Below are 27928 nucleotides of genomic sequence, written 5' to 3' on the forward strand. Positions count from 1 at the left end.
ACTGGGTAAAAGTTTTTTTTTTTCTATTAAAAAATTGAAACCTCTTTGAAGTGTGTACATTCAAAGACAAGTTGGTCAGTGTCCCGCTGCGGCCAGCGCCCCCCTCCAGCCCTGCCGCCCCGGGTTGGCGCGGGGCCTGGGGGGGGGCGGCGTTCGCTGACCGGGAGCAGTCCTGTGGCGGGGGGCGCTGGCGGGCGGCCGGCTCTGCGCCTGCGCACACCCGCGAGGCGCCTCCGCCCGGCGCGCTTCTGTCCCGGGTCTCTCCGGACCGCGCCCCGCGCCCCGCGCCGTGGGACCGGGCGGAACCCCTCGCCGGGGAGGTGCCTGTTCTCATCTCCCCTTCTGATTGTGGTGGCGGCTTTTTACTGATTTTTCCTTAAGCACCGTCGTTCTGTGGATCCCGAAGGCCCCGCCGTGACCCGCGCCTGCCTGCGCCGGAGCCCGCGCGCCCGGCCTGGCCACCCCCGTCCGCAGCTCATCCTCGGGGCTCTCCCCGCGCCACGCGCCTCGGGCCCTCCACGCACGCGGGACAGTAAACCCTCAAGGCCTCCCGCGGCCGAGGGGGGTGGAAACACGAATCTCTCCATGGTGGAGAAACCTTTGCTTATCCACTGTGTTCTACTCAGTGTCTCTGATGGCAGACACAGGCGGGCAGTCGCGTGCGGGCCGGGGCGGCGCGGCCCTGGGGCTGGGCCGTATTTACGTTCACACAGCGTTGGTTTAGGGTGCAGGGGTCTATGTAGATCGTGAGCTCCGCGGATCCTGCTGCGCAGCGCACGCAGCTTCCGCCCGCGGCCCGGCGGGGCTCTGTGCCCGCGGCCAGGGCTCCGGGGGTCAAAGACGAGCGCATGCGCGGCGGCCCCTGTACCCCACGGCAGGCGCCGCCTCCCCGCCGTGTGTGTGTGTGGGGGGGGGGGGGGAGGTGGAAGGTGGTGAGATCTTTGCCACAAGTACCTAGTGTGCTGCCCGGAGCGTTGCTGCATGGTGCAGGGGCCCGATGCGCCCCCGCCCCGCCTCCCACTCACCTGACCGCTCTGTGGAAAGTGTCATTAAAGATCTCTTTCCTTTACCGGGACTTCGGACGTTCTTTCGGGCGCCCCTGGCTCTGGGCCAGGTGCAGCAGCAGCAACAAGGCGCTGTGCTGACGTTGGGCCTGCTGCGGTTCTGGGCAGGGGTGGGGTGGTCACTGAGCCCTGCGCCCCCAGCCCCAGGGGCCGGGGAAGCCGCCTAAAAACACCACCTGCCCACCTCCTGGCCCAGGTTCTCAACAGCCACCGGCCTGGGGCAGCAAAGGAGCCAGGTTCCACCCAGGCCGGGCCCAGCTGGGGCCGCAGGAGTGCGGCCTGGGGTCCTCCCAGCGTCCTTGTAGGAAATCCAAAAGAGCCACCTGCTTCCAGGGGTGAGCCGCACTTGACCAGCGGTGTGTGTGTGGGGGTGGGGGCGCATGGAAACGCAGGGGCTCTCTAGAAGCCACCCGTGCTGCTGCAGCCTGAGCTCCCGGGCTGCACGGCTGGAGGAAGCTGGTTGCCCTTCATGGAGAAAGGAGTCCTTGCAGTTGTGGAGTTGGTGTGTTTCTGACAGTGCCCTGGCACGCTGGGGGCGCAGGCGGCACCGGGGAGAGGATGCTGACCACACAGGACGGCCTACCCCAGCCTGGCCTACTGCAGCCTCGCTTCTACCAGCAGGTGCAGCAGGGCAGGCTTGCCTCATCCGGGTCTCTCCGCACAGCAGGAAACCGGCCTTCCAGTTCTGGTTGGATGAGCATGCACAGAGGTGACCAGTGTCCCTGGGTGGGCAGAACGTGGCCTCCACTGCAGCAGGGCTTTAGGTCTGCACACGAGCCCTCTGGTGGTTGTGGGAGTTGGAAGCGGGGTGCGGCGTGGTGTGGGTGAGGCCGTGGGGCTTCAGGGAAGGAGAACTTGGTAGGTGCACATCCTCCCCAGCCCCTCGCTTATGTTTTTTGGGGGGAGGAGGTTGAGGGGGGGAACACCTAGAAAGGGGATTCTGTGGCCAACACAGACCAATGTTTAACACGGTTCCCTGCAGGGCTGTGCTGAGCTGCTTCCACCACGTGCCATCTTGGGAAGCGGAAGTTAGAAGGATATAGAATGAAAACAAAGTTGAAGGCAAAGCAAGCTTCGGGAGAAGGTGCGCTGTGATCACATCCGCAGACACGCGTGCTTTGGGAAGACAAGGTGCTTCCGTCCATTCGGGAGGCTGAGGAAATCCCTTTGCCCGGGTGAGGATCAGGATGTGAGGCCTCTGCCTCACGGGGGGAGGCCATGAACACTACGTTCCCCGAAGCAAATGTAACAAGAGGCCGCCCTGCAGCTGCTGCCCTGGGCGGCGCACACAGCAGGCCACTTATAGCAAGGGAGGAGGGGAGCCCCACAGTGACCCCCCCAAAGACTCAGCTCACACCCACCATCAGTGCACAGGTGGAGCTCCGCGGCCAGCCCTCCCCAACGAGAATGCCCACGAAAAGCCGAAGCAGCACCCTGCGTGGCACCAGCCCTCAGGAGGAGAATCCCTTTTAAGGACACGCAAGAGGTTCAGGCCGCGCCCCTGCCAGCCCCAGAGCGCCGCACGCACGCACGTGTGTCTGCACCCTGGCTTTCTCTCCCCCCCAATTCCCCCTCCAGAGCTGCAGCACCAGTTGTTGGCCAAAAATAAACACCATTCCTCAACCATATATGTCCACCGGCCTCGGGTGTGGGGAGGAGCAGCACGAGGAAGGTCAGACCCTGGCCGGGCACACTCACGCGTGGCCACCGCTCACCATGCACATAACGCAGCTCAACTGGGAGTGCCTGCTGCACCTCTTCTCCTTCCTGGACAAGGACAGCAGGAAGAGCCTTGCCAGGACCTGCACCCAGCTCCACGCTGTGTTTGAGGACCCCGCGCTCTGGCCTCTTCTGCACTTCCACTCCCTCACCGAGCTCAAGAAGGACAACTTCTTGCTGGGCCCGGCGCTCCGCTGCCTGTCTATCTGCTGGCACTCCAGCCGCGTGCAGGTGTGCAGCATTGAGGACTGGCTCAAGAGCGCCCTCCAGAGGAGCATCTGCAGCCGGCATGAGAACCTCGTCAGTGATTTCCTCCTCCAGGTGTGCGACAGGTAAGCCTTGCTGGCCCGGGGTTCTTGGGGGACAGGGGAGCACAGATGACAAGACCAGATGCTATCGGGGTGCCCCAAGGGCAGAAGGTGGAGGGCAACACCACTAACTCTCCTGAGACAGGGGAACTGGGCTGGCTGGCCCGGCCCCGCAGGCAGCTGCCCTCTTTGGCAGATAGTTAAGTGCGGCCTGTGTCCAGGTCTAGATTTTCAAGGTCAGGCTCCCCCACAGCATGAGAAATGGTGCAGAGGACGCTCTGTGCGTCTCTGGTCAGCTGTGCCAAGCCAGAACACAGGAGCAGCAGCAATGGGCTCCTCAGGACCCGGCCCCCTCCACCAGGCCCCAGGGGAGCTTGGAGCTCCTTTGTAAAGGAGCAAACTGATGCCCTAAAGTGATGTGATCTGCCCGCCGTCTCTTGGGGTGCCAGTGCGGTAGAGTCCTGCCTAGCAAGTGAGGGGCCCCGAGTTCAAACCTCAGTACTGCTAATAAATAAAAACAAAAACTATGAAGCCGGGTGCTGCGGCCTCACACTTGGAATCCTAGCCTCTCAGGAAACCGAGATCTGAGCATCAAAGTTCAGAGCCCTCCTGGGCAGGAAAGTTCCTGAGACTCCTTTAACCCCTCCCCCAAAAGCCTGAAATGGAGCTGTGGCTCAAGTTGGTAGAGTGATAGGTTTCAACAAAAAAGCTCAGGACAGTGCCCAGGCCTTGAGTTCAAGCCTCAGGACCTGCATACACATATAGGTTGCCTAATGAACTAACTTCAATACCAACAGTGATGAACTTTTCAGTGTAAATCTGTCCCTCAGATATTTCCCACTTGATCCTTTCAGCCCACTGCTGGGGCAGCTGCTGTTGGTGGAAAACTAGGTTCAGGTTGCCTCATGAAGCTCAGCTGCTTCCTGGCAGCACAACAGGAACGAGAGGGATCATGCCACGGCACCACCTCCTATTGGTTCTGGTTTTGTAAATTGGGCGTTGCCTTCAGCAGATGCAGGCCATCTTCTAGAAACCAGGTTGGAGGGTGATGTGAGGGTGGCTCTGAAGCTGTCCACACGCCACTGAACCAGCCAGGAAAGCCCTGCTCCTGTCCTACTGTGCCACTCCAGCTCAGGTTGAAGTTTTCAGTCCAAGACACCAGGGCGTGGAGCTGGAGTCACAGCTTTCTGTGACACCAGGGCCCCTTGCTGGACTGTGTGGAAATTCTATGAGCCCATTTCTATGAAACGGGATGGGTCATTTGGACTCGGGGTAAAAGGACTAGCCAGTAGCACTTTGCAGGAATGGCTAGCCTTCTGGACAGTCTGAGGAAGGACGGGGCTGGTCAAAGAGCTGGGGCCTCCCTCCCCCGTTTATCCTCACCCCCTTTCCCCCAGCACAAACTGGCCCGGCTACCTGGCCAGGTAGCGTCAAGGTTGTGACAACATGTGGCTCCCCCTAGGCTGGGGGCAGCCTGACCGTTCTGTTTCCACCACAGTGGGTTATGTTTATATCTAGGCCGCTCCTCGCACCCCAAACCACAACCCCTAATCCTCACTACCCCGAGACCAGACATTATCCCACCCACACGCAGACACAGAGGGCCATGTCTGTTTGCTGGAGAGATGGGGGGCAGAGGGGCCTTGAGGCCTTGCTGGGTTAGCATTCGGGGTGTCCCTGACCGTGGTCACCTGGGGTCAGCCCCCACCAGGTGGGGCTGAAATCTGAGCTCTAGGCACCCCCATTCCTGCTGGAGTCACTGGGGGGGGGGGTGCAGCTTGAAGCTAAGACTCTGAGGTGCCCGGTGACCCAAGGTGGCAGCACAACCAGTGGCACAGCATTGGTCCCCCCTGGAATGGCGACCACAGCACCCCCACCACCCCCGAAGGCGAGAACGACGGTGGGGGTCAACTGCCCTTTCCTCCTGGGGTTGGGGGGGATGTCGGGGACACTGAGCCACCAGGGAAGAGCCCCCCACCCCCCAGCGGGGCCAGGCCCGCGGCCGGCAGGGGCGCCCCTCTGGTCACGGCGCTCTCCCCGCAGGTGCCCCAACCTGGTGTCTCTCACCCTATCGGGCTGCGGCCACGTCACCGATGACTGCCTGGCGCGCCTGCTGCGCTGCTGCCCGCGCCTGCGCACGCTGCGCTTAGAGAACTGCGCGCGCGTCACCAATCGCACGCTGCTGGCCGTGGCCGCGCACGGGCGCGCGCTGCAGACGCTGCACGTGGACTTCTGCCGCAACGTGAGCGCCGCCGGCCTGGGGCGCCTGCGCGCCGCCCGCCCGCGCCTGGCCCTGCGCGCCGAGCACAGCGCGGCCATGATCCCGGACCAGGTCCCGCGCGCGCCCGCGCCCGCCGCCCTCCGCAAGCCGCGGCTGCGTTAACGCGCCGGAGCCGGCCGCGAGCCCGACGTCTCCGGGGTGGGTCCCGGCCTGCGCCCCGCCGGCTCCGCCTTCCCCGGGGCGGCGCGGGCCGCGCCAGCCACGCCACCAGATCCGGCCCGCGTGGACCAAAGCTGCGTGGAGCTGGACAGTCTCCACCCATCGCACGATCACCCATCGAGGCCGGGCCTCGCCCCGGCCCGCGCGGGGTGCCAAGGTCCGGGCGGAGGGGTGGCGAGCCCCCCACGTGAGGCCCGGCGTATACAAAGGAAGTGTCACCGTCGCCGGAGGCCGGAGCGGGAGCGGGAGCCCGGGCCTGGCAGGGGCAATCGCCGCACCCCGGCAAACCTGCTGCGCGCTGGGAGCCCGGGCCTGGCAGGGGCAATCGCCGCACCCCGGCAAACCTGCTGCGCGCTGGGAGCCCGGGCCTGGCAGGGGCAATCGCCGCACCCGGCAAACCTGCTGCGCGCTGGGAGCCCGGGCCTGGCAGGGGCAATCGCCGCACCCGGCAAACCTGCTGCGCGCTGGGAGCCGGGAGCGTCTCCCTTGTGGACAATGCAGGGGGAAAGCAACCCCCCGCCAGGTGCAGGCCGTCTCCAAGGACAAACTGGCCACAGATGTGAGTCTTACACGGGCGGGGCGGGGGGGGATCCTCTTAACCCCCAGGGCTAAGTATTATCAGGCTTCTCCAATAAAATACCTTGCGTCCCGTTCCCCCCCCCTCCCCCCCGCCCTCAGGCAGCCTCAATTTCCTGCAGTCACAGCTGCCTTTTCTTCCCAAGGACCATTCATTTCTGCCTTAAGCGTTCTTGTGGTGCACGCGTGGCCGGGTCCTGTCCCTGTAACTGGTGTCTTATCCAGACCACCTGCAGTGACTCTGCACCTGTATCTCCTCTGGCTTTTGCCCTTCATGATCCTCCACTCCCAAGGCCTGGGCCACATCAGCCTTTGGTTTTGGTTTTGGTCGGTGGTGGGGCCTGAACTCTGGGCCTGGCCGCTGTCCCTCAGCTCTTCAGCTCAAGGCTAGCACTCTACCACTTGAGCCACAGCGCCACTTCCCGCTTTTTCTGCTTATGTGGTGCTGAGGAATCAAACCCAGGGTGTCAGGCATGGAAGGCCAAGTACTCTACCACTGAGCCACCTTCCCAGCCCGAAATCAACCATTTATTTTTTTTTTTAAGGTTATTTTTTTTTTTTTGCCAGTTCTGGGGCTTGAACTCAGGGCCTGGGCACTGTCCCTGATCCTTTTGCTAAAGGCTAACACTCTACCACTTGAACCACAGTGCCACTTCTGGCTTTTTCTGTGTATATGGTACTGAGGAATCGACCCCAGGGCTTCATGCATGCTAGGCAAGAACTCTACCACTAAGCCACATTCCCAGCCTCAACCATTTATTTTTAACGCTTTCTTGTAACCTGCAGATACCATGTGTGATGTGTTATGGTCTGAGAATTGGTGTTAAGATCGGAATAAAAGGAACTGTAAGAACTAGTGGCTTTTTTCTTTTTTGTTAGTAACAGAGATTGAACCCAGGGTCTGGAGCATGCTAGGCAAATGCTCTACCATTTGAGCCATGCTCCAAGTCCTTGATTTTATTGGGACAGACTGTCTCACCGGCTGGACTGTTTTGAACTTTTGATCTTCCTGCCCCCACCTTCTGAGTAGCTGGGATTACAGGTGTGAGTCACCATGTTCAGCCACAAGTACTAAGTGAAGAGCCAACAAAATCTGGGCACCACATCTGTAATCCCAGCTACTTAGGAAGCTGAGATCTAAGGACTGAGGTTCAAAGCCAGCCTGAGGAGACAAATTTGAGAGACTCTTATCTCCAACTAACCAACAGAGAGTCCTCAGAACTAAGGGCTCATCTTTATCCAAACTCATTTGTTACCCAGAAGCTGTGGTTTCCATCTGTGACACAATTCTAGTTGAAACCATTTTTCAATAAAACAAAGATGTCACAGTTTTATGTACAGACACAGACACACAAACACACACAGACACACACACACACACTAACTACATGTTCTAAGATCCATTCGCCACATTCACTTGGCTGGCAAAACCATCTATTTCTTTTACTTAACTCTAAAAACTGACACCTACTTTTTTGTGGAAAGTGTCTGCCTGTAAGACACTCTGGCTAGCACCCAGGCAAGCACCCTGTCCGCCATGACTTTGTCCATGAGTCCACTAGAAGCAACTCAGATAAAATGAGGGTGAGGGAGAAAAACTGCCCCAGGCCTGGTTCTTCTTGTTTACCCACAACTACAGCCTCACAAATGCTCTCAAGATGGCCCTTCTCCCCAGAACACATGCCCCTGATGGACAAGCTCACCACTAAGGGCCTCTGGGGCTGGGTTCAAGCACCAAGTGTGACCCCTTCTTCCCAGATACTGCTCAGATCCCCACCACCTGTCATGCAAAGGTATAAAAGCCCACGCTGGTCTCAGCAGTTCACCTCTTTGTGAACTCGTCAACAGTGTATACCGAGTGCCTACAGGTGGCCAACTATCTTTCCTGTACCCTCCCACTCGGCTGCTTCCTGGCAGAGGGGATGTGTTGTAAGTTGCCTTGTTCTTCAGAGCCCTGGCTTGCTACTGCCCCCTGGCAGGGTCAGCACGACACCCCTGGGCTCGTGGAGTTGTTCTGTTCCTTACCAGTGTGCTAGATCAGGGGTTCAGACCCAGGCCTAGGAGTGAGGGGAGAAAGCCAGGATGATGGCCGTGAAAAGAGGGCTCCTCTCACCACACAGTCCTGGAGCAGTGTCATTTCCAGGCAAAACCCACCGTCAGCGTGAAGGAGGGTTTCCGAATGGGTAGAGGAGCCATCAAACTGAGAAAGTGAGGCTGGCCTGCTAGCGAGGCTTACTCCTCCTGCTCCCCTCCTTGTGGCCAAGTCCTCCAGACCAAAGCTCCCCTGGAAGCAACAAGAGCAGCCCCCAGTCTGATTCCTGAATCTGCTTTATTTCTCTGCATAAGGAACCCTGCACAGGCAACTCAAATTAAAACAAAATAAATATATGAATATTCATGTAAAACTGTCCTTTCTAATGAACAATTATACACAATGTACAATTTCATGTTCACTGGGTGAGTTTACAAAAATGTATCATTCCCAACTAAAAATGCACCAAAATGGTTCCATGCAAACTTATCAAAAGTGACCAAAAATATGGGGGGGGGGGGAACCTGACTGAGAGCACTTGGTTTCAGTGTTTTGTTTTTGTACAATCACAGAAAAATAAAAACATCTAATTCCTTTGTTACATTTAGAGTAACTAAATGTGGCCACTGTTTATAATGTGGGTTTTAAGGTCTTAAAACATCTATGTAGTTACCGTAAAGTCTTATCACGTCACATTGGAAGTGAGCATTATTGAGAAGGGAGGGCGCAGCGCCGCGGGGGTCAGTAGTCAGTGTCGGAGCCCTCGGCGTTGTCCACATTTCTCAGGAGCATGTAGTTGTCCATGTCAATCGAGCGGCAGTTGTTGATGGCGTAGCGCAGGCGCTCGGCCATGACCAGCTGGCTGGAGTACGGGGGCAGCCGCAGCTGGAAGAAGCAGGTCTGTGAGGTAGGCAGGCTGTCATAAGGCTGTGGAGACAGAGACCCAGACTGGTGACTGTGGCATCTACCCAATGGCAGAAAGCACCTCCTCCTGACTTCCGGACGGAATCCGTGCAGCTAAGAGAACAGTGAGTTTGTTGCAGCCTACCAAGAGGGCACAGACTGGAAGCCAGATGCAGGGGTTCCCTTACGGGCAGAGAACAAGCAGATGTGCTGCGGGGAACTCCCTCCCCTTTCCCTGCTGCAGTCTGCACCCTTCACCTGCCACGGCTGCCAGTCACAGCCCAGGTGAGGAAGCAGCAGCTAATCACATCCCAGCACATGAATTGAACTACCAGAAGCTCTGAATTCAAGCATCACTAAGAACAGAAAGAAAAAAAAAAGCGCCCTCCCCCTCCCCCTCTCCGCCCGTCCCCAGTTGTGTGTCAAAGCCAGGGTGCTGTGCGCGCTCAGCGAGCACTCTCCCACTGCCTGCAAAGCCAGGGTGCTGTGCGCTCAGCGAGCACTCTCCCACTGCCTGCAAAGCCAGGGTGCTGTGCGCTCAGCGAGCACTCTACCACTGCCGGCAAAGCCAGGGTACTGTGCGCGCTCAGCGAGCACTCTCCCACTGCCTGCAAAGCCAGGGTGCTGTGCGCGCTAGGCGAGCACTCTCCCACTGACTGCAAAGCCACTCTCCCACTGCCTGCAAAGCCAGGGTGCTGTGCGCACTCAGCGAGCACTCTCCCACTGACTGCAAAACCAGGGTACTGTGCGCGCTCGGCGAGCACTCTACCACTGCCTGCAGCTCCAGCCCTTGTCCTCTCTTACTCAGTTTCCTCTTGGAACCAGCTCTCCTCAGCACCCTACGCTCAGGGGAGACTGCACTTCACAATGGTAGCAGTGGGGGCCTAGTAGCCTAGCCATATCAGAGTCAGTTAGGTGCTCCGGCTCAGCAAACAGCAAGGAAGGCCAGCCACCAGATGGCTCTGATTACTGAGATGTAGACACTGGAGAAATGACCCAACAGCCACAAAGGAAACAGCTCAGTGGCCGTTCTACTGTGACTGACAACTCAAGGAGGCCGAGGTTAGTGGTGGATCAGCTGAGGCAGCAGGGGCATTGGCAGCCAGATTGAAGGCAAAGAGTATTTCAAAAGCTGAACAGAAGGGAGCCGCTTCCTCCTCCACACTCCGCTCTGAAGTAACAAAACATTCACGCTCCATAGTTTGGAGCGAGTCATGCAGAACATTTATGCAAAGGCGCTGTCTCCGTGGCCCAGGGGAGGGAGGAGGCCCTGTTCACACAGCAGAAGTGCCAAGGCTCAAACTGGAAGAAGAGATCTTGAAATCCTTACCAAATTCTAGCCAAACACCATGGGCCCACTGAGGGCACAGGGGGTTTGGAAAGCGTGCTGTGGAGATGGGCCACAGTGCTGGGCTCCGTGGCACTCTATGTGTTCAGGAGGCTAAGAGAAGGTCATGCTGGCCCATCTGCAGGCATGGGCAGTGGGCATAGAAGAGTCCAGTTGGGCTCCTCGGAGGGGATGCCTTGGTACTCTGCTTAACGGGTAAGTAAATGACTGCCAGGCAGAGGTAGAGCAGAGGGGGCAACCCATTCAAAGGCACAGATGTTAAAAAACGGCTCCATCTGCTGGGGAGAAAGGCCAGAACAGTGTCAGGTGACACGAGGTGGGGCAGAGGCAGCCAAGGCCACAGATGTCTGTCAGGGAGTCAGTGCAGGGCCCGGCAGCTATGAAAGGAGGTCAAGGACATGTTGGAGGGGTGCATGAGAAAAATGACTCTTGACAGCAGTGCGCACTTCAGACTCCAAGCCCTTTTATTCTTTAGCCACCTGTCAAAATGGCAACTGGGCAGAGGCTGTGCAGCGGAGACCTTCCATCAAGCAGAGCAACAACACCTGCCTCTCAGCACACAGCACACACAGGGGCGGGGGGCCCAGCGTGGCTCCTGGCATCTTCAGGTTCGTCTGGGAGCACACACAGCAGGTGATGCTTAGGGTCTTCGGGAAAATAAACAAACAAGGGCCCCGCATACACGTTACACAAGGGAAAGGCGCAGACACAGCAGCAGGGCGGCACGAGGGGCCCTTTGCCACACTTGGACGGAGCGGGAGAAGCTGAAGGCGCACGGCAGGCTGTTGGTAGCCGCATGCTTTTCGCATCCACATAGGATTTTTTTCCTTTTCTTTGTAAGTTTTTAAAAATCAGAACAAATAGCTGAGTGCCAGTGGCTCACACCTGTAATCCTAGCTACGCAGGAGGCTGAGATCTGAGGATCACGGTTTAAAGCCAGCTGGGGCAGGAAAGTCTGTGAGAATCTTATCTCCAATTAACCACCAGAAAACCGGAAGTGGCACTGTGGCTCAAGTGGTAGAGCACTCGCCTTGAGCTGAAGAGCTCAGGGAAAGTGCCCAGGCCCAGAGTTCAAGCCCCACAACCGACCTCCCCCACCCAAAAAAATCAAGTAAATTGTAAAAAGGGGTTTCCTTATGACAATTACATATATGCATAAATGTACTTACATCAAATTCGCCCCATGGTATTACTTTTTTACATCCCCTTCCCCTATTTTTTTTAAATCTTTTGGCCAGTCCTGGCGTTTGAGCTCAGGGGCTGGGTACTGTCTCTGAGCTTCTTTTTGCTCAAGGCTAGCACTCTACCACTGGAGCCATAGCGCTATTTCTGGCTTTTCCTGTTCATGTGGTACTGATGAATCGAACCCAGGGCTTCATGCATGCTAAGTGAGCACTCTAGCACTAAGCCACATTCCCAGCCCTACCTTCCCCTATTTTAAGCAGGTTTTTGTGCCCACGTAGGACTTTCCCACTAAAGCTGAGGGATGTTCTGAGCAAGTGTTACTACTTGCGTCTAGATTCTTAGATCTGGACACTCCAAGGATAGAAGCCTGAACTGGCAGGCTTCCTGGGAATCATGGTTTGGTTTTTCTAGCATGGCAGCAACAGGGAAGAAATGAGAGCAGAGGTTGCCAAGGAAAGACAAACTGCCCACTTACCCTATCGACCTTCATGATTTGGAACCTCTGAGAGATGTCCGCAGTGTTGGCTGGCAGCCGAGAGCGTCCAGACACAAACCGCATGAAGAGCACGCGCTCCTCATTGGAGAACTCCTCCAGCGTATGCCAGAACCACTGCACCAGCTGGTGCTGCTCATCCACCTCTCGGTACCGCACCACCTTCTTCAGGACCTCCACGGAGATCTCAGGCATCCCACACACCATCTGCTCGAGCTGCTTCGCTGTGAGGAGGGACAGCAGCGGCACGGGGACAATCCAGGACATCCCTTCTCGGACTGCAGCCACCTGCTCCCGGAAGAAGGTGTCCACTTTAACATGAGTGTAAGGAGGCACTGCTTGTGCCCCCGTCGGGCGGGAGGTTCCTCCTCCCCTCCCACTGTACTCCTAGGCCAAAGGCCTATGGACAAATTTCACCCTGCTCCGGGACTCTCAAACTCCTGGCTCCCAGATCAGATTTAGGAGCCTGTCTTATTGCCCATCAAAATCTCAGTCCTCAAGACTTTGCCCAGAGTCCACCCAATCCAGCACATTCCCCGTCACCCATGGCCCTGTGCTGCCAAGCATGCCATGTGTAGGAGCTTCAGCTATCACCATGGAAAAAGCCCGAGGATCCCTGTAACTGTCTACTCTTTAATTTATACTTTTCTTTTGAAAACAGTTACGTCCTTCTTATAAAAACTGTGTTCACTGTGAACACTTCCCCTCCCTGATACACGACTGATAAGCACACACAAAGCACAAATGAGAAATAAGGCCAGGAATTCAATGAGAAGGCTTGGAATCACATCCCATATTCATTTTAATTTTCCCCAGTAACTGGAGACAAACCCTGGGCCTTGACTGCGTGAACAGCATCACTGACAAGAACTCACCTTCACTAAACTAAGGGAAATCATTTTCTGACTAGACTTGGCCCAAAGTCAAAGAGGAATCAGGAGTGAATGATGTGAAAGGGATACACCTTAATTCACTGAATTTCTAAAGCCTCAGAGCCTGGGTCCAGCTCTCAAGAGAAACCCAACATATTCTAAAAACACATTATTGAAATAGCTGTTAAATATATTATCAAAAAGACAACCTTTGGGCAGTTTTTTTTTTTTTTCCCCAGTCCTGGGACTTGAGCTCAGCACTCAGGGCCTGGGCCCCGTCTCTCAGCTTCTTTTGCTCAAGGCTAGCACTCTACAACTTGAGCCACAGTGCCATTTGTTTTTTTTCTGTTTATGTGGCTTCATGCATGCTAGGCAAGCACGCTACACAAAGCCACATTCCCAGCCCAGGGCAGAATATTTCCATGGCGACTCGTTCATACTTCCATCATTTATTAAGTGCTTTTTTGTATGTCAGCACAGAACAAGGACAGCTCAATGAAAACACATTTTTTTTTTTTCATTCAAGATCTTACAAGCTAACTGAAGAAAACAAGAACCAAATGCTGGGCCTAGTTCTTAGACCATCACAAAGAAGCATGTGATAGGTCTTGAGGAATATGGAAATAAGGGAAGAGGTCCACTAGTTAGGGACGGAGGGGCAGCAGGTCTGAGCAGGAGGCACACTCCTAGCTGTAGCAGGAGGAGGACGACCCAGCTGGAGTGGGGGAATACAGACCATAGAACTGAGGTGGACTGAAAGACAAGGGCTGAATGTCTGAATGAGAGCGTGGCTTCTATATAACCCCAAATCAATTCAGAGCTGCTTTCAGGCCTTGAATCAGGAGATACGTGACCCAAATATATGGCCGGAGAAGTCTCTGAATAAGGTTTAACACTTAATTACAAATGAATGAACATAGAAATAGATACCCAAATCTGTAGTAGCCAGTCAGCTCTTGTTTGGAGACAAACCTAACCATTCACAGGCACTTCTGGTAATGTTTTTCTTACCTGCCGGTCCATCTCATGAAGCCGATATTCAATGGCCCTTTCTACGTACTCCTTCCTATTGGAAAATGTGAGTGGGATACTATTTCCACCAGGGATTATGGGAACCATTTTGCCATCAGCACTCTGGCCAACGAAAGAGTCAAGAGGAATCATCTAAGGAGAAAAATAATAAAAAAATTATTATATGGTAGAAGGGACAATAATAAAAGGCATGTCACAACATATATACAGCCCCAAAGGAACAAATAAAACCTTTCTTTGTGCTGGTCCTGGGGCTTGAACTCAGAGAGAGACTGGGTGCTGTCTCTGAGCTTTTTTGCTTAAGGCTCGTGCTCTACCATTAGAGCCACACCTCTGCTTCTGGCTTTTGGTGTTAACTGGATGTTAAAGAGTCTCGTGGAGGGGCTGGGAAGGTGGCTCAGTGGTAGAGCGCTTGCTCGATTCCTTAGCACCACATAAGCAAAAAGAAAAAAGCCGGAAGTGGCGCTGTGGCTCAAGTGGTAGAGCGCTAGCCTTGAGCTGAAGAGCTGAGGGACAGCACCCAGGCCCAGAGTTCAGGCCCCATGACCAGACCCACCCCCCCCCCAAAAAAAAAAAAAGTCTCATGGACTTTTCTGCTTGGTTTTGAACCCACAATCCTTATATCTCCTGAGTAGCCAAGATTACAGGCATGAGCCAATGGTGCCTGGCCAAATCAAGATTTTTTTTTTTGTCGGTCATGGGGCTTGAACTCTAGGCCTGGGCGCTGTCCCTCAGCACTTCAGCTCAAGGCGAGCGCTCTACCACTTGAGCTACAGCGCCACTTCCGGTTTTCTAGTGGTTTATTGGAAATAGGAGTCTCACGGTCTCTCCTGCCCGGGCTGGCTTTGAACCGCGATTCTCATATCTCAGCCTCCTGAGTAGCTAGGATTACAGGCGTGAGCCACCGGCGCCCGGCCCAAATCAAGATTTTTAAGGATAAAACAAAGCAAAGAAGATAGGTATGACTGATCAGGCTGCTTGACTAGCAGAAATGTGCCAACTCATCTGGTTAAAGTTTAGAATGAGGCCAAATTTCTCTGTCTTCAAAACCAGGTCTTGCGAGCAATTGTCACTCCAGTTTCCCACTGGTTCTCCATTCTAACGGGCAAAACCAGATCGAAGTGGGAGGAGCAGTAGCCAGGGATTGGAGCCAACTCTACCAATTAGCAGCCACTTAGCCCATTGGGGTTTGGCTCCTAAGGGTAGCAATGGCATGAACGTGGCAGGGTCGGCCTGTTAGCAAGAAGATAGTATCTGGTCTCAAACAGAAAACCTCTAGTCTGTGTACACAGGAAGTTACTGGACTAGCCAGGGCTTACCTCATGGAAACTCTCCTCAGTAATGCCACTGTCTTCAATGTGAAGAATGCTGTTGAGGGTCTGCACATAGAGCAGATCCACCTCCTCCAGGTCCTCCAGGGTGAGTGGGACGCAGCACAGCTGCTTCCACACCAGAGGGGCCAGGTGGAGGTCCAGAGGCTTCTTTGTGCGAATGGCAACCCCCATTAAAATTCCCAAGAACTTAAACTGCATTAAGTGTTCATCGAGACAGGCAGAGGGGTTAAAAAGAAACCTGCAAAAGCAATGACAATTATTATTACTACTAACTACAAACTACTATGTAGCCCAGGCTGGTCTCAAATTCATAAGCTTTCTGCCTCTGCCTCCTAAGTGCTGGGATTCTATACAGGTGGTTGCCATCATACCCAATTATATTTTGTATTGTTTTAGAAGGAAGTACAAATTGGCAGGTAATGGTGTATTAATCCTTAGGTTATCTGCTCCAGAATGTCCTAGATCCTGTTTATTAATATAAGGCTACAAAGCGGGATTTTGTAGACATAAGGGATAATAAAAGATTATACAAACAGCTCTGTAACCTGATAGTATAATATTAGGCTTTTAAAATGAATTATGGTACAGAAAATTCACTAAGGGATGACTGTATGAGCCTTCACAAGCAGAAAATAAGTCAGGTTGTATAATCAAGTCTGAGTTTTCAGTCTCCTCCTCTGTGTTAGCACTGAACTGGTCCCATAATAAATCCTGAGTCATGACGGAAGTGTCCATGTCCACACCTGTGCAGGGAGAACTGTCAGTGTTTTTCACGTTCCTTCAATGTGATAATGTAGGTGAAGCATTCAGCACAGGGCCTGGCACAGCACTCAATACATATGAATTATTACATATTAGACATTCAATAAACCCATGCTGACTGTCTTACCTGTCCCTGTTGTAACCCACTTCTGCAGTAGCATTAGGAGAGGGAATAAGAAGGTCAACTATGCCGGTTTCAAGTTCCTGTAGAAAAATGTAAGATATCTTGTAGAGAAATGACAAATAGATCAAGAAGACAAATCAGTTAAAGACTACACCAAAAAGATAGTATTTAGTGTCACTAAATATTGTACTTAGTTTTTGTAGTTTCAATTAGAAAAACCCTCCGTGTGGAAATCTCTTGCAGTATGACGAGTCAGGATGGCAAGGCCTGTCCAGCAAGGACTTGTGATATCTGCCAGTGGGGTGTGGAAAATTTCAAGCTGACTGGATAAATGACAGACCCCTCCAGTCACAGGGGCATTCAGAAAAATCCTGACACAAGGCAAAGTTGGAAGGGACAAAGCTGATCTGGAAATGAAGCTGCCAGTGAGACTTTTAAAATTAGAACTGGCCTAAACTTTTGTGTATGTTGTAGAACTGGGGTTTGAATTTAGGGCTTTGCACTTGGTAGACAGGTGCTTTAATACTTGAGCCACGCCCCCCAATCCCAGAACTAGTCTGAAGCCTTAATGCTTATTTTCTACTTCCCCTGGAGCCTGGCAGGCTCACTGGAACAAATGAGAACCATGGGTGGCCCTGGATTTGTCCACTGGATGAATACCTATGAGTCACTGCTAGCTTCTCTTGCCAAGATATAGCCTAACAGATGGCAGTGACTCACTAGTAGATGGCAAAGTACCAATATTTGTGTGCGAAGGTATCTTTACAGTGCATTTCCTAATCCCTCATTATATTCACCTATACAGTACTAACAGCCTAATTTTATGAGGCTAACAAATAATCCTTGCCACATTTATAAATACACATCTGATCGAGGGATTGCTAGCAACAGATAACAAAACCACTAAGTAAGAGCTCAACAGGGACCCTGCTTTGACATACCTGGCACATCTCTGTAATGGTGTCATCAAACACTCCTCCGGCATCATCAGCCCCTTCTCCCACAAGCTTAACCTTCCAGGCTCGGGAAGGCAGACGGAGGTCTGATGCATTCAGCTTAACCACTTGTCTCGCTATCTGAACAAAGATGGGCTTACACTTCCGTCCTCTTTAAAAGAAAAAGAGACAGAAGGAAATGAAATACAGTCACAAAGATGCCCTTCCATCAGTGAATGAATAGGATGGCTGATTACAGCCAAATACTGTGCTGGTCCATGCGAACCCTCCCAGGAGTCAGTACTTATTAACTTAGGTACTATGTACTATAACTATCCTTTAGATGCAGGAAGCTGAAGCTCACAGTGATGGGTTAGTAGTAACATTCATCTGAAAATAATTCCAGCTAGTTAGTGAAGCACAGACATATGCCAACCTGGTTGAGATTCTCTTTACAGTAATTTGAGGTCCGTAATTTTTTCCTTGAACCATGGTTTTTCCTATGGAGCGCACCATCGGGAGGGTGTAGACTCTTGGAGCTAACAAAGACCGCAGCTGTCCCTGTACGATGCCCCAAGTTCCAGCATTATAATGAGATGTGCTATTCTGTAACAGAAATGGTAATAGTACAAGGCTTAGAAGACAGCACCGTTCTCACTTGAGAACAGAAATTCTTTCTGAAATATACTTTAGGAGCACATATTCTTGGGTATTAGTAATTACTAGTAATTTTAAAGAAATATTTTCTGATAAATGTATGATTATGATTTATAAAAAGTTCAAAAATACAGGAAAGTGCATACATGTAGGCACATACGAAGTCATCCTCAATTCTCCCAGACAGAGGCAGATAGATTTACATGGACTGTCTCAGATTTTCATAACAGACATAACATAAAGCACTATGTATGGTCCTCATAACACTGTGTGTATGGTGTGTGTGCACACGCACGTGCGTGGGTGTGCAGGGCACCCAACTGAGGGTGTCACACATTCTAGGCAAGCACTCTATACCACTAAGCCACACTCCAGCTATTAGATCTTAGTAGCACATATTTGACTTCACAGAAAATACCTAATATGTCAGCCATTTATATTTCCTCAAGTTTTAGATAAAACAGAAGAAAGAGCATTTTCTGTCGAGCAGCATGAGCATCAATATCCAGTCTGTCTCTAAGCCAGCAATGCTGGGATTACCGCTGCTGGCTTTGCTGCTTCTCTCAGTTCAAAGAGTAAAAAAGTACTGGCCAGGAGAGAATTTTCCAAAGGTCAAGAGAGAGGCCTTGAGACCATGAGCACACATCCACACAGACTGCGCGCCACTCGGGATGTTACCTGATTGTTGGGACTGAGATTCAGCAGCCTCCAGGATGAGTACATGAGGTCAGAGAAGTGGTAGAGCAGCCGGAGCCTGGCCCGCACAGCGTGAACACTCACCTCCCTCAGTGCCCCATACTGGGGAGGCACAGTGTCAGGAAGGCCCAGCTGCAGGGGCACCGACACACCTGCCCAAAAGCAAACATGCACGTGTAAAGGAAAGGTACTGCTTTCATTTCTAGTTGTTTTTTTTTTTTCTGTGTGTGTTGGTTTTGGGGCTTGAACTCAGGGCCTGGGTGCTGTCCCTGAGCTTCTTTTTTTTTAAGGCTAGTGCCAGATACTGGGCCACAGCTCTACTTTCAGTATTTTCTGCATATTTTATTAGCGATAGGAGTCTCATGGACTTTCCTGCCTGGGCTGGCTTTGATTTGAGATCCTCAGATCTCAGCCTCCTGAATAGCTGGGATTACAAGCATGAGCCGCTGGCATCTAGCTTTTCCAGTATTTTGAAAACTTCTAACACTAAAATGATGGTATAACAGACACTTGTTCCCACCAGCTAAATTCTGTACTTGATATATTGCTGTATTTGCTTTTTCACACATATCTAATCCTCTATCCAAATTTCATCTTTTTTTTTCAATGTATTTGGGGTGTTGGTTTTTAAAACTTAAAAAAACATATCATGATGGAAACCATCTTTTTTCACTTAATTGTGTTTTCCTTTAACAGTGAGATTTACATAGTTCAAAGAGAAAAGGAAGAAGGCAAGGAGGCTGGGAGAGAGGAAGGAAGAAGGAAGGTCTTTTTTTAAATGTAACTATAAGAATTCCATAAAAAAAATAAAGCAAATACCAAATTCTAGAAACAGCTCACTAGTCCTGTTACATACACATTGGGGTTAAATGGCAGCAACTGGATTTGCTGATGAGCCAGTAAAGAGACATCACTTTGTAAGTGGTTAACTGGTATAAGGAATTTAACAATTCATTTGGCCTTCATTCTAACAGAGAGCCTTTGCCACTTCCTTGCAAATATATATATATATATATAAAGACTTAAGTAGTTGCTCTGAAACGATAGATTTGTTCCTTGCTCAAGAAAGGAAAAGTGATACTCTGTCTTCTTCAGGAGCTGCAGAGAGAGACTACTGCTACATAAAGAAGTTCCTGAAGTGGTGCAGAGGAGGCTCGGGGTGTGTGGGAGGGCGGGTGGTTTTAGGCTGAGCTAGATGCAGCCTTGACTACAGCTGGGCATCGCTCGAAGGGCAGGAGCACGGACCTTCTGTCCCTCACCTGGTGCTCTTGGTGGAACAGGTGGTGCTGTCCACGCGGCACTGTGGCAGCGCCCAGCTGAGATCTGCCGAATGTTTTTCCCTTGCAGAACGGTTACCAGGGTCGGTTCTCGAACGTGGTTGGTGTGGCCTAGGCCAAGCTAAGATAAGGAACAAATACTCAGATTCAATTAGCCAGAGGAAGAGAAGAAAACAGATGATGAAATGTGTTCACATCTGGACCAAACACTATAATGGTCCTTATAGCTCAGACTGTTTTGAAAAGTTAAGGGCAACAAGGCCATTCTAAATCTTGAAAGATTAAATTTAGCCGAATATCTCTGTGGATTCCTTCTCTGGGAAGGGAACAAGTTCTTGGACAGTTAAAATAGAATAAATAAAAAGTTATAGGCATGAGCCACTGACACCTTACTATTGTTAAAACTGATTTTATAAACCAAGGTTAAAGACTTCTTGGGTTATAATTAAATAAGAAAGATGCATAACTGGACTCAAGCAATGAGTCCTTAAGTCCATAAATCCATGAGTACATAATAAAGTAAGATGCCTGGAACATAGAGGTAGTTAAGAGTTTCCTAGCTTAAAAAAAAAAAAAAGAATTTCCTTGCTTACTGCTTTCCTAAATAAGGAGTACAGTCAGATTTCTAGAATATGAGAAAGCTCAAAGCAAGGTATTTACCTGCCCTTCTGAATTGCTCCCCCAGGCATATACGTCTCCAGTGGATGCCAGAGCAAGTGTGTGCTCAGCTCCAACCGCCACATCTTCGATGACCACGCCAGCCAGGACAGGGATTTGCTGTGGTCGATTATGATTGCGGGCACGCCCCTCAGGCAGGCCAATCAAGCGGTCTGAGGAAACAGTAGAGGAAGTGTTATGGACAGCACAGTCCAATAGCTCTTCTCACCAGTCACTTACTGTTCTAAGGTAGAACAACAATGGCATACAGAGCCCAATGGAACAAAAGCGACTATTCTAGCGAGATACACCAGATTTTAAGTAAATAAAAACTTTGAAGTTGTTTCTTTACAAAATGTTGATCTTCTTGGACATAAAAAAATTACATCTAAAATCAGTGGTTTATTTAAAATCCTGAAACTCCTTAATATCTTTGTATTTGAAAGGACTGGCACATAGTTCAAAAAGGCCTCCAAGTTTCTTGATTTCTTAAAAAAAAGATTCCATTCAACGTGTGGTGTTCTCAAATTTCCACCTAAACTCTCTCTGCTCTGCAGAAGCTGTAGAAAGTGACAAGTCCCCACTTCACACCCACTTGGCATGGCAACCTCTTGCTACCTCACTTCCACCTGCGTGACAGCACTGAAGCTGCCTTCCAAAGCCATGAAATGTTGCTTGCTGCAACAGCTGCTTCTCAGGCTCCCCTCCATGGGAACCCCATTTACCCTTCTGATAATATGACCTGAGCTCCTCCTTCCCCGTAGAGACTCCCCATTACCCTTGGCACACCAACTACCTCTCTTCAACACTTCTTTCAGAGCCAACTTTCCTGTGCTCATCTGCCTTCGCTTATATTTTCCAGGGTTCTACATTTTTTTCATTCTGTATTCTCTCTCTAAGTTTCTCCTAGATATCATGAATAAAGCTTTTCCTTAACCATTATGTTTCCAAACAATTTCTATAACAAATCTCTGCAGTTCCAGATCCAAATTCTCAAAAGCTTGCTAGGTATTTCCTGGGACAGAAGGTCCCATTCAACATGACTGGTATAATTGGATATAAAATGGTTCCAAAAGCTCAAGTGTTGAAGGCCTGGCCCCCAGCTAGTGGTACTTTATAGATATGATTGGGTCTTGAGAATACTAACTTACCTAATTGACAGATAAATCTACTGATCAGTTCATAGGCAAATAGACTACTAGGAGGCGGAGCTAGAAGAATGGCTGCATTAAGTAGGACATTGGGAATATTTCTGAGGGATATATGGTATTCTGGCCCTTTCCCACTGCTCTCTGCCTCCTGCCTATCACAAGTTGAGCAGCTTTGTTACACTACACCCTTCCCCCATGATCAATGCTATTTCATGATTAATGCTATTTCACCATGGCTCAGACTGTTAACCTCAAAAACTCTGAGCCAAAATAATCCTTTCCCTTGTTGAGTTGTTTATGTTAGCAATGAAAAACTAACACAATGGTTAAGATCTTTCCCATCTCCCCATAAGCCAGGTCATTCCTCAATCAGTGTTGTCAAGATTCTTCCCAAACTACAAACTTCACTTATGATTTGCTTCTTCCTCACACCTGCCTCTCTCCCAATTCAGTCACTACAGCTTGGCAAAGAAAGAAAGGAGGAGGGGAAGGTCTTGCGGGGATTCTTCTAGCAAGAATAACTCTGTGACACGAGAAGCTTTGCTGGGAGGGGAGTTTGTCCTTAAAACAAAGTTCATGAAATAGGAGTGGAAAGTATTAAGTAAATGAATATCATAATAGCTACTCATTACCCAGGGAAAAAATAACCAGGTTCAGAACTTTCTATACAATCGGAAGACAAATGTGTCTATAATACACAGAAAAGCAATATAATCTGGGAAACACCCTACCTTGACCAAAGGTGTACACATGGCCGTCCTTGGTCAAAGCAACGGAAAACTGAGTTCCACAGGCAACCTTCTTTATTCCAATTCCACAAAGGACATCAACCTTCTGCAATGTAAAAGTGTGCATTTGAAGAAGAAAACAGTAATATTTGAGTTTGCTGACTGGCACGTACAAGCTCAAATACTATCTCCACTTACCTATTCCACTCAAAGTCACACTCCTAGGTGTTTTATTCTCCTACGCTTCTGTGAAACTACTTGAGTTCAGGGGAGGCAGTGTGCATGGCAGGGCAGTCTGGCTAACATTCCCAGGAACCCATGACACGGAGTGATTCCTCTGGGCCAACAAAACAAAGTGTATGTGCAATCTTTTTCATTTTGTGTGCTGGTCCTGTGGCTGTATTCAGGGCCTAGGTGCTGCCTTCAAGCTTTTTTTCTCAAGACTAGCACTCTACCACTTCAGCCACAGCTCCATTTCTGGGTTTTATGGTTGTTACTTGGAGATAAGAGTCTCATGGACTTTCCTGCTCTGACTGGCTTCAAACCACGATCCTAACATCTCAGCCTCCTGAACAGCTAGTACAGGAGTGAGCCACTGGTGCTTGGCATGTCTACAATCTTTTAAAGAACAGTGTAAGACTATGTAAAGCCAGGGATGCTGCTTTCCTACCTTTCTCTGTATCCTAGGTGAATACATACTGCTATCAAGATGTCAGACTATATAATGCAACCTATTATTTTGTATGATTAGTATATTCTAAAAGAAAGATGTTACAGACTAAATATGATGATGAATCTGAAGTGGAATACAATTTGAATATTTGTAAATCAGGTTGCTTATTAAATGTCAAGGAAACCCACAAAAGGAGAATGGGATAAAAAGTCTTCTGTGAATTAATAGCTTCTAATTTGTTTTTGCTTTAAATTTTTAATATTGTTTTGAAAAAGGAGATACATAATTCAGTGGTAATATGGTAAAATAGCATCTGCAAGCAGAGGGTTATAAAAGATTGTCCATGGTTCCTTCCATAAAGACACCCTGGAGACATGCTGTAACTATTGCTGCCCTACATGAGATGTTTGTACAGAATTTGGCTGTCTACAAAGGCCTTGTCCTTATAGGAGTTTTACATTCAGTACAGATATTAATGGTTTATTAAAAAAAAACCAAAATCTATGCTGGGCACAGGTGGTGCATGCTTATAATCCTAGTTACTCAGGAGGCGGAGATCTGAGGATCATAGTTAAAAATCTGAGCAGGAAAGTCCATGAGACTATTATTTTCCTCCAACTAACCACCAAAAAAGCCAGAAGTGGAGCTGTGGCTCAAGTGGTAAAGTGCTACCCTTGAGTAAAAAAAGCTCAGAGACAGTGCCCAGGCCCTGAGTTCAAGCCCTAGGATTGGTGCACATGTGCGCACACACACATATACACCATGCACACACACACAAACACATACAATAAACATCTAGAATGCTGGACATTCAAGAGTAAGCAGAAGCTTTCAAACTTCATTATAAATCACCAAAAGTATTAGTGGTAAATTATTTCCAACTAAGAAGAGACACAAACATAGGTAAAAACTATTTTTTGTTGTATAAAAGCCAAAATTAAAGGTAGGAACTGACCTGAGGTGAAGATTTGGCTGTGGAATTTCCTAAGCCTAGTTTGCCGTAATCTCCATCTCCGAAAGCCCATACCATGGAACCATCTGCAGATACTGCCAAAGTGTGGTTTAACCCACAGGCCACCTGCAGGAATCAGAGTATTCAGTAAGATGAATCAAGATCTAAAGTACATAACACTTTCTGGGACTCCTTTACTCTACTTCATTGAAAAACTTGGCTTTAGTATCTCAAGCTTCACCACCTACTACAAATGTTAACCAAAATGGCTCAACTAAAAATGACCCTTAATGTCTACATAGTCCTCAAACATAGTCTTCAAAGTAAAATCATCTAAATATCTGTGGCTAGCAATTAACATTACAAGATAGGAAAAAATATAAACAACTCAAAAACATTCATTTATACCAGAGGCTTCCCAGCACTACTTCAGGAAACATAAACATCTCACCCACTGTCGAGAGACATTCACAGTAGCATATGGGGCACAACTGCCACCAGGAGCAGCAGCAACTACCCGTGTCCCTGCAATGCAGCCATCTAGCTCAAGGCTGCCAGAGAGGGGCCACAGAAATTCACACTGTTTCAAGGTTTTGTAATGAGTTGTATTAGTACTTTATGGGGGGGGGGGGGGGGGAGGTGTTGTAATAATACTAGCATCCTGAAAATAGGGTATTATTTTTTGCTTATTGTATAAACAAACCTAAAACATGAATTTTCAAATTGGAAAAAAGTCACAAAAGGTTCGCAACTAAGTGGAGTAAAATGTACAAAGGTTCAGTATAATTGGTGATCCTAGTCTTCCTGAAAGGAGTGTAAGTGCACACAGAGGAAGTAAGACATTGTGGCCAGTGAGAGCATCGCATTGGCTTATCCCATGCCTGTCCGATCTGATGTCCCTCCAGCGCAGTCACTCTCTCTGGAAGTTTTTTGTTCGAGGTGTTTCCAAGACCCAGACGGCCATAGTCACCATTTCCAAAAGTAAACAGTTTGCCATCGGAAGTTACCACTGCCGAGTGCTTGAAGCCGCACGACATCTAGGACAGAACCAAGAAGAAAAAAAAAAGATTGTAAGAAGAGGGGACGCTAAGAAAGAAAGAAGTCAGTCACGTCTGGTCACTGATGTAACAGTAAGCTTCACCAACAAATCAAGACCAGTATTTTCCTTCCTATTTTTTCTTCCTTCCTTCTTTGCCTTCCTTTCATTTAAAAGCTGAAATAACTAGTCTGAAATAACTGACATGGAGAGAAAAGCAGAACTCCTTCAAGGGAGGAGTCTTAGAAACACTGGCTCTCTTGCTCCTCTAGATCGGAGTTACCTCACCAGCCTCAGGAAAACACAAACTAACCAGTATCCATCTGAATAGCCATCATTACTCTTCAGCTGTGCACAGCTGACTTAGACTACAGAAGATAATGAATGGGGACAATCTTCAGACACTCTAGGGTCTCTGCCATCTTATGTTATTTAAGATCACTGACTGGTGATTTTGAGGTAAATGCATGTGCAACTCAATTTCTGTAACAAACAAGAATAAAATCAATGCCTTCCTTTTGTTTGTGTATCAAAAACCTTAAGATAGGACCTAGTCCACTGATCTTTCTTCCATGGAAGAATTCCGACTTGGACAACCAAGTGGCTCAGGAAATAGTTCATTCTAATACCAAAGCCCATTCAAGCTCTGTACAACCATGCTTGTGGAACCTATTTTTTTTATCACTAGTTCCTGTTGACTAAATTTAAGAATTCTATTTAACAACTAGTATATTTACATTCAAGGGCAAACTTATCCATGTCCTGCCTGACCTGCACCACTTCTTCTCCTTGTAAGGCCTCGATCTGCCTGGGTCGCCGCTGCCTATCGCTGTTCCCATGGCCAAGTTTGCCATAGTCGCCGTCTCCCCAGCTAAAGACTTCACCACTTTCTGTCAGGGCCATCGAGTGCCCATCAGAACCACAGGAAGTCACCAGCTGGGTCACCACAAAGCCTGGAGTGGAGCAAAAACACAAGTGGTTAAATGGATGCTCAAACTTTTGTTTACTTACAGTTATTATAGAATGCCCTCAGAATCAAAAAGCACCAAAATGATGCTATAGAACTAAAGAAATGTCCTTTTTGCTTTTTTTCTTTTTTGTTGGTTGTGGGGCTTGAACTCTGGGCCTTGGCGCTGTCCCTGAGCTCTTCAGCTCAAGGCAAGCACTCTACCACTTGAGCCACAGTGCCACTTCTGGTTTTCTAGTGGTTTACTGGAGATAAGAGTCTCACGGACTTTCCTGCCCGGGCTGGCTTTGAACTGTGATCCTCAGAATCGCAGCCTCCTGAGTAGCTAGGATTATAGGCGTGAGCCACCAGCGCCTGGCAAGAAATATCCTTAATTTACATTCAAATTTGGCAAGATTAGGATGACAGGAAAGAGGAGAGAGTGGCAGAAGTTACAGGCACTAAGGATGTGCTCTTAAGATTCCTCTACATGGATCATCTCACTTCTGATCTAACACACAGAACCCAGGAGGCAGAAACAAAGGCCCAGTTTTCCAACCGCAGAAACAGAGGCACAAGAGGTCTAGTAGTTTGTGCAAGGTCCCAGAGCCAGGGACCAAAAGCAGCAGATGCAAATCCAGGCCATGTTCCCTTCCCCAACCCCTACTGCTGCAATTCTCCCAGATCACCAGGAAAGAACCCAGAATTTCTCAGGAATCTTTCTGAACTCACTGTTATCAGTAAGGTTTTGTGTGTGAGTGTGTATGTGTTGATACTCAGGACCTTGCACTCTTACTCAGCTTTTTCACTCACAGCTGGCACTCTATCACTTTCTTTAGAGATTCCTCTGTGAGGCTGTGGAATCAGGGAGAGCTGACTTAGAGAACAAGCCAGTGGCTTCTCCAGAGGCATTCCTTCTCTCAGCCACACAGAACTCTGCCAGAGATACCCTTCAGTTATTTTCATATGAATGGATTTTTAACGTTAGTGAAGTAATGCACGGCTGCTATTGCTATTAATAGTTGCCTAATTATACTCTCACAATTTTAAAGAACTTGTTTACAATCTGCAGTGGGTCTCAAAACCAATTATTTATATAATCATTGAATTCCTATTATAAATAACTTGCAAAATAATATAGTTTAAAATATGGAAATTAAGGCTATACCCATGCCTGAGATTCAAATGGAAGCAAAAACCTCTATAGCTTCATCTAACAAAAGTCTGAAAGGGCTCCAGTATAAGGTGGCTTAAGCTTATAATCTAGCTACTTGGGAGGTAGAGATTAGGAGATAGCCATTTACAAGACTCCATCTTGACCAAGGGCTGAGAGTAGTGGCACATGCCTGTCGTCCCAGCTCTGGGGGGTGACTAGTACAGTGGTGTGTACTTGTCATCCTACTGACACAGGGAAACAACAAATGGGAAGACTGCAATACAGGCCAGTCAAGAGCACAAGGTGAGACTCTATCTCAGAAAAATAAATTCATAAGGGGTGTATGGAATGACTCAAGTGGTAAGTGCTTGCCTGGCAAGTGTGAGGCCCTGAGTTAAAAACAAACAAACAAACAAACAATAAAAAACTGGGGCTGGGAAGGTGGCTCAGTGGTAGAGCGCTTGCCTTGAGCTGAAGAGCTGAGGGACAGCGTCCAGGCCCAGAGTTCAGGCCCCACCACCAGACACCCCAAAAAAAAGAAAAAAAAAGAAGAGAGTTCCTATATGAACAAACATTCCTACAACAGGTCATAGTTTCTAACCAATTATTAATTAAGGACAATTTTACCTTGTAAGGCTGAAATAACTGTCAGCACATGAAGGTCATCTGAGTTTCCTTGTCCCAATCTGCCATAACTTCCTTCCCCACAAGCCAACACTGTACCATTGGCCTGGATGACAAAGGTACAATTCTGACCACATATAACCTAGTATAAAAACACATAATTAAAAATATATCCTTTATCATACAGCTTTAACATGTAAGCATTTGAAATGATCCCATGTTAACAAATGATATCTTTATTCATTTTT

At 49.4% G+C, this 27928-nt stretch overlaps 2 protein-coding genes across 8 annotated transcripts in view; one reads left to right on the forward strand and one right to left on the reverse strand.

The window, feature by feature from the left end:
* The first annotated feature begins 2748 nt into the window (after positions 1 to 2748).
* Fbxl22 (F-box and leucine rich repeat protein 22) lies at positions 2749 to 5486 on the forward strand. The gene is made up of 2 exons (XM_042687842.1): positions 2749 to 3115; positions 5135 to 5486. The coding sequence occupies exons 1-2, from the start codon at positions 2781 to 2783 to the stop codon at positions 5472 to 5474; spliced, it is 675 nt and encodes a 224-aa protein (XP_042543776.1). The 5' UTR covers positions 2749 to 2780; the 3' UTR covers positions 5475 to 5486.
* A 2931-nt stretch (positions 5487 to 8417) lies between these two features.
* Positions 8418 to 27928, reverse strand: part of Herc1 (HECT and RLD domain containing E3 ubiquitin protein ligase family member 1) — a 151194-nt gene continuing 131683 nt past the window's right edge. For 6 of the 7 annotated variants that reach the window (XM_042688000.1, XM_042688003.1, XM_042688002.1 and 3 more), the window contains exons 63-77: positions 27684 to 27822; positions 25726 to 25907; positions 24800 to 24955; positions 23922 to 24044; positions 22297 to 22399; positions 20418 to 20587; positions 19740 to 19878; positions 18463 to 18632; positions 17564 to 17733; positions 17134 to 17299; positions 16196 to 16272; positions 15292 to 15544; positions 13952 to 14104; positions 12051 to 12356; positions 8418 to 9066 (exon numbers count right to left, since the gene is read on the reverse strand). In XM_042688000.1, coding sequence (XP_042543934.1) covers positions 8881 to 9066; positions 12051 to 12356; positions 13952 to 14104; positions 15292 to 15544; positions 16196 to 16272; positions 17134 to 17299; positions 17564 to 17733; positions 18463 to 18632; positions 19740 to 19878; positions 20418 to 20587; positions 22297 to 22399; positions 23922 to 24044; positions 24800 to 24955; positions 25726 to 25907; positions 27684 to 27822 — 2493 coding nt within the window. In that variant the 3' untranslated portion in view covers positions 8418 to 8880. Of the gene's footprint in view, positions 9067 to 12050; positions 12357 to 13951; positions 14105 to 15291; positions 15545 to 16195; positions 16273 to 17133; positions 17300 to 17563; positions 17734 to 18462; positions 18633 to 19739; positions 19879 to 20417; positions 20588 to 22296; positions 22400 to 23921; positions 24045 to 24799; positions 24956 to 25691; positions 25908 to 27683; positions 27823 to 27928 lie in introns of those variants that run through there. The other variant, XM_042688005.1, reaches the window with a different exon arrangement.

The sequence above is a fragment of the Dipodomys spectabilis genome, unplaced genomic scaffold, assembly GCF_019054845.1.
Source record: "Dipodomys spectabilis isolate Male_0828 unplaced genomic scaffold, ASM1905484v1 ptg000108l, whole genome shotgun sequence".
In the NCBI taxonomy this organism is placed as follows: domain Eukaryota; kingdom Metazoa; phylum Chordata; class Mammalia; order Rodentia; family Heteromyidae; genus Dipodomys; species Dipodomys spectabilis.

Coding starts and splice junctions, on each gene's coding strand:
- Fbxl22 (XM_042687842.1), top strand. CDS start 2,781: ATGCACATAACGCAGCTCAACTGGGAGTGCCTGCTGCACCTCTTCTCC. Junction 3,116..5,134: donor CTCCTCCAGGTGTGCGACAG/GTAAGCCTTGCT, acceptor CTCTCCCCGCAG/GTGCCCCAACCTGGTGTCTC.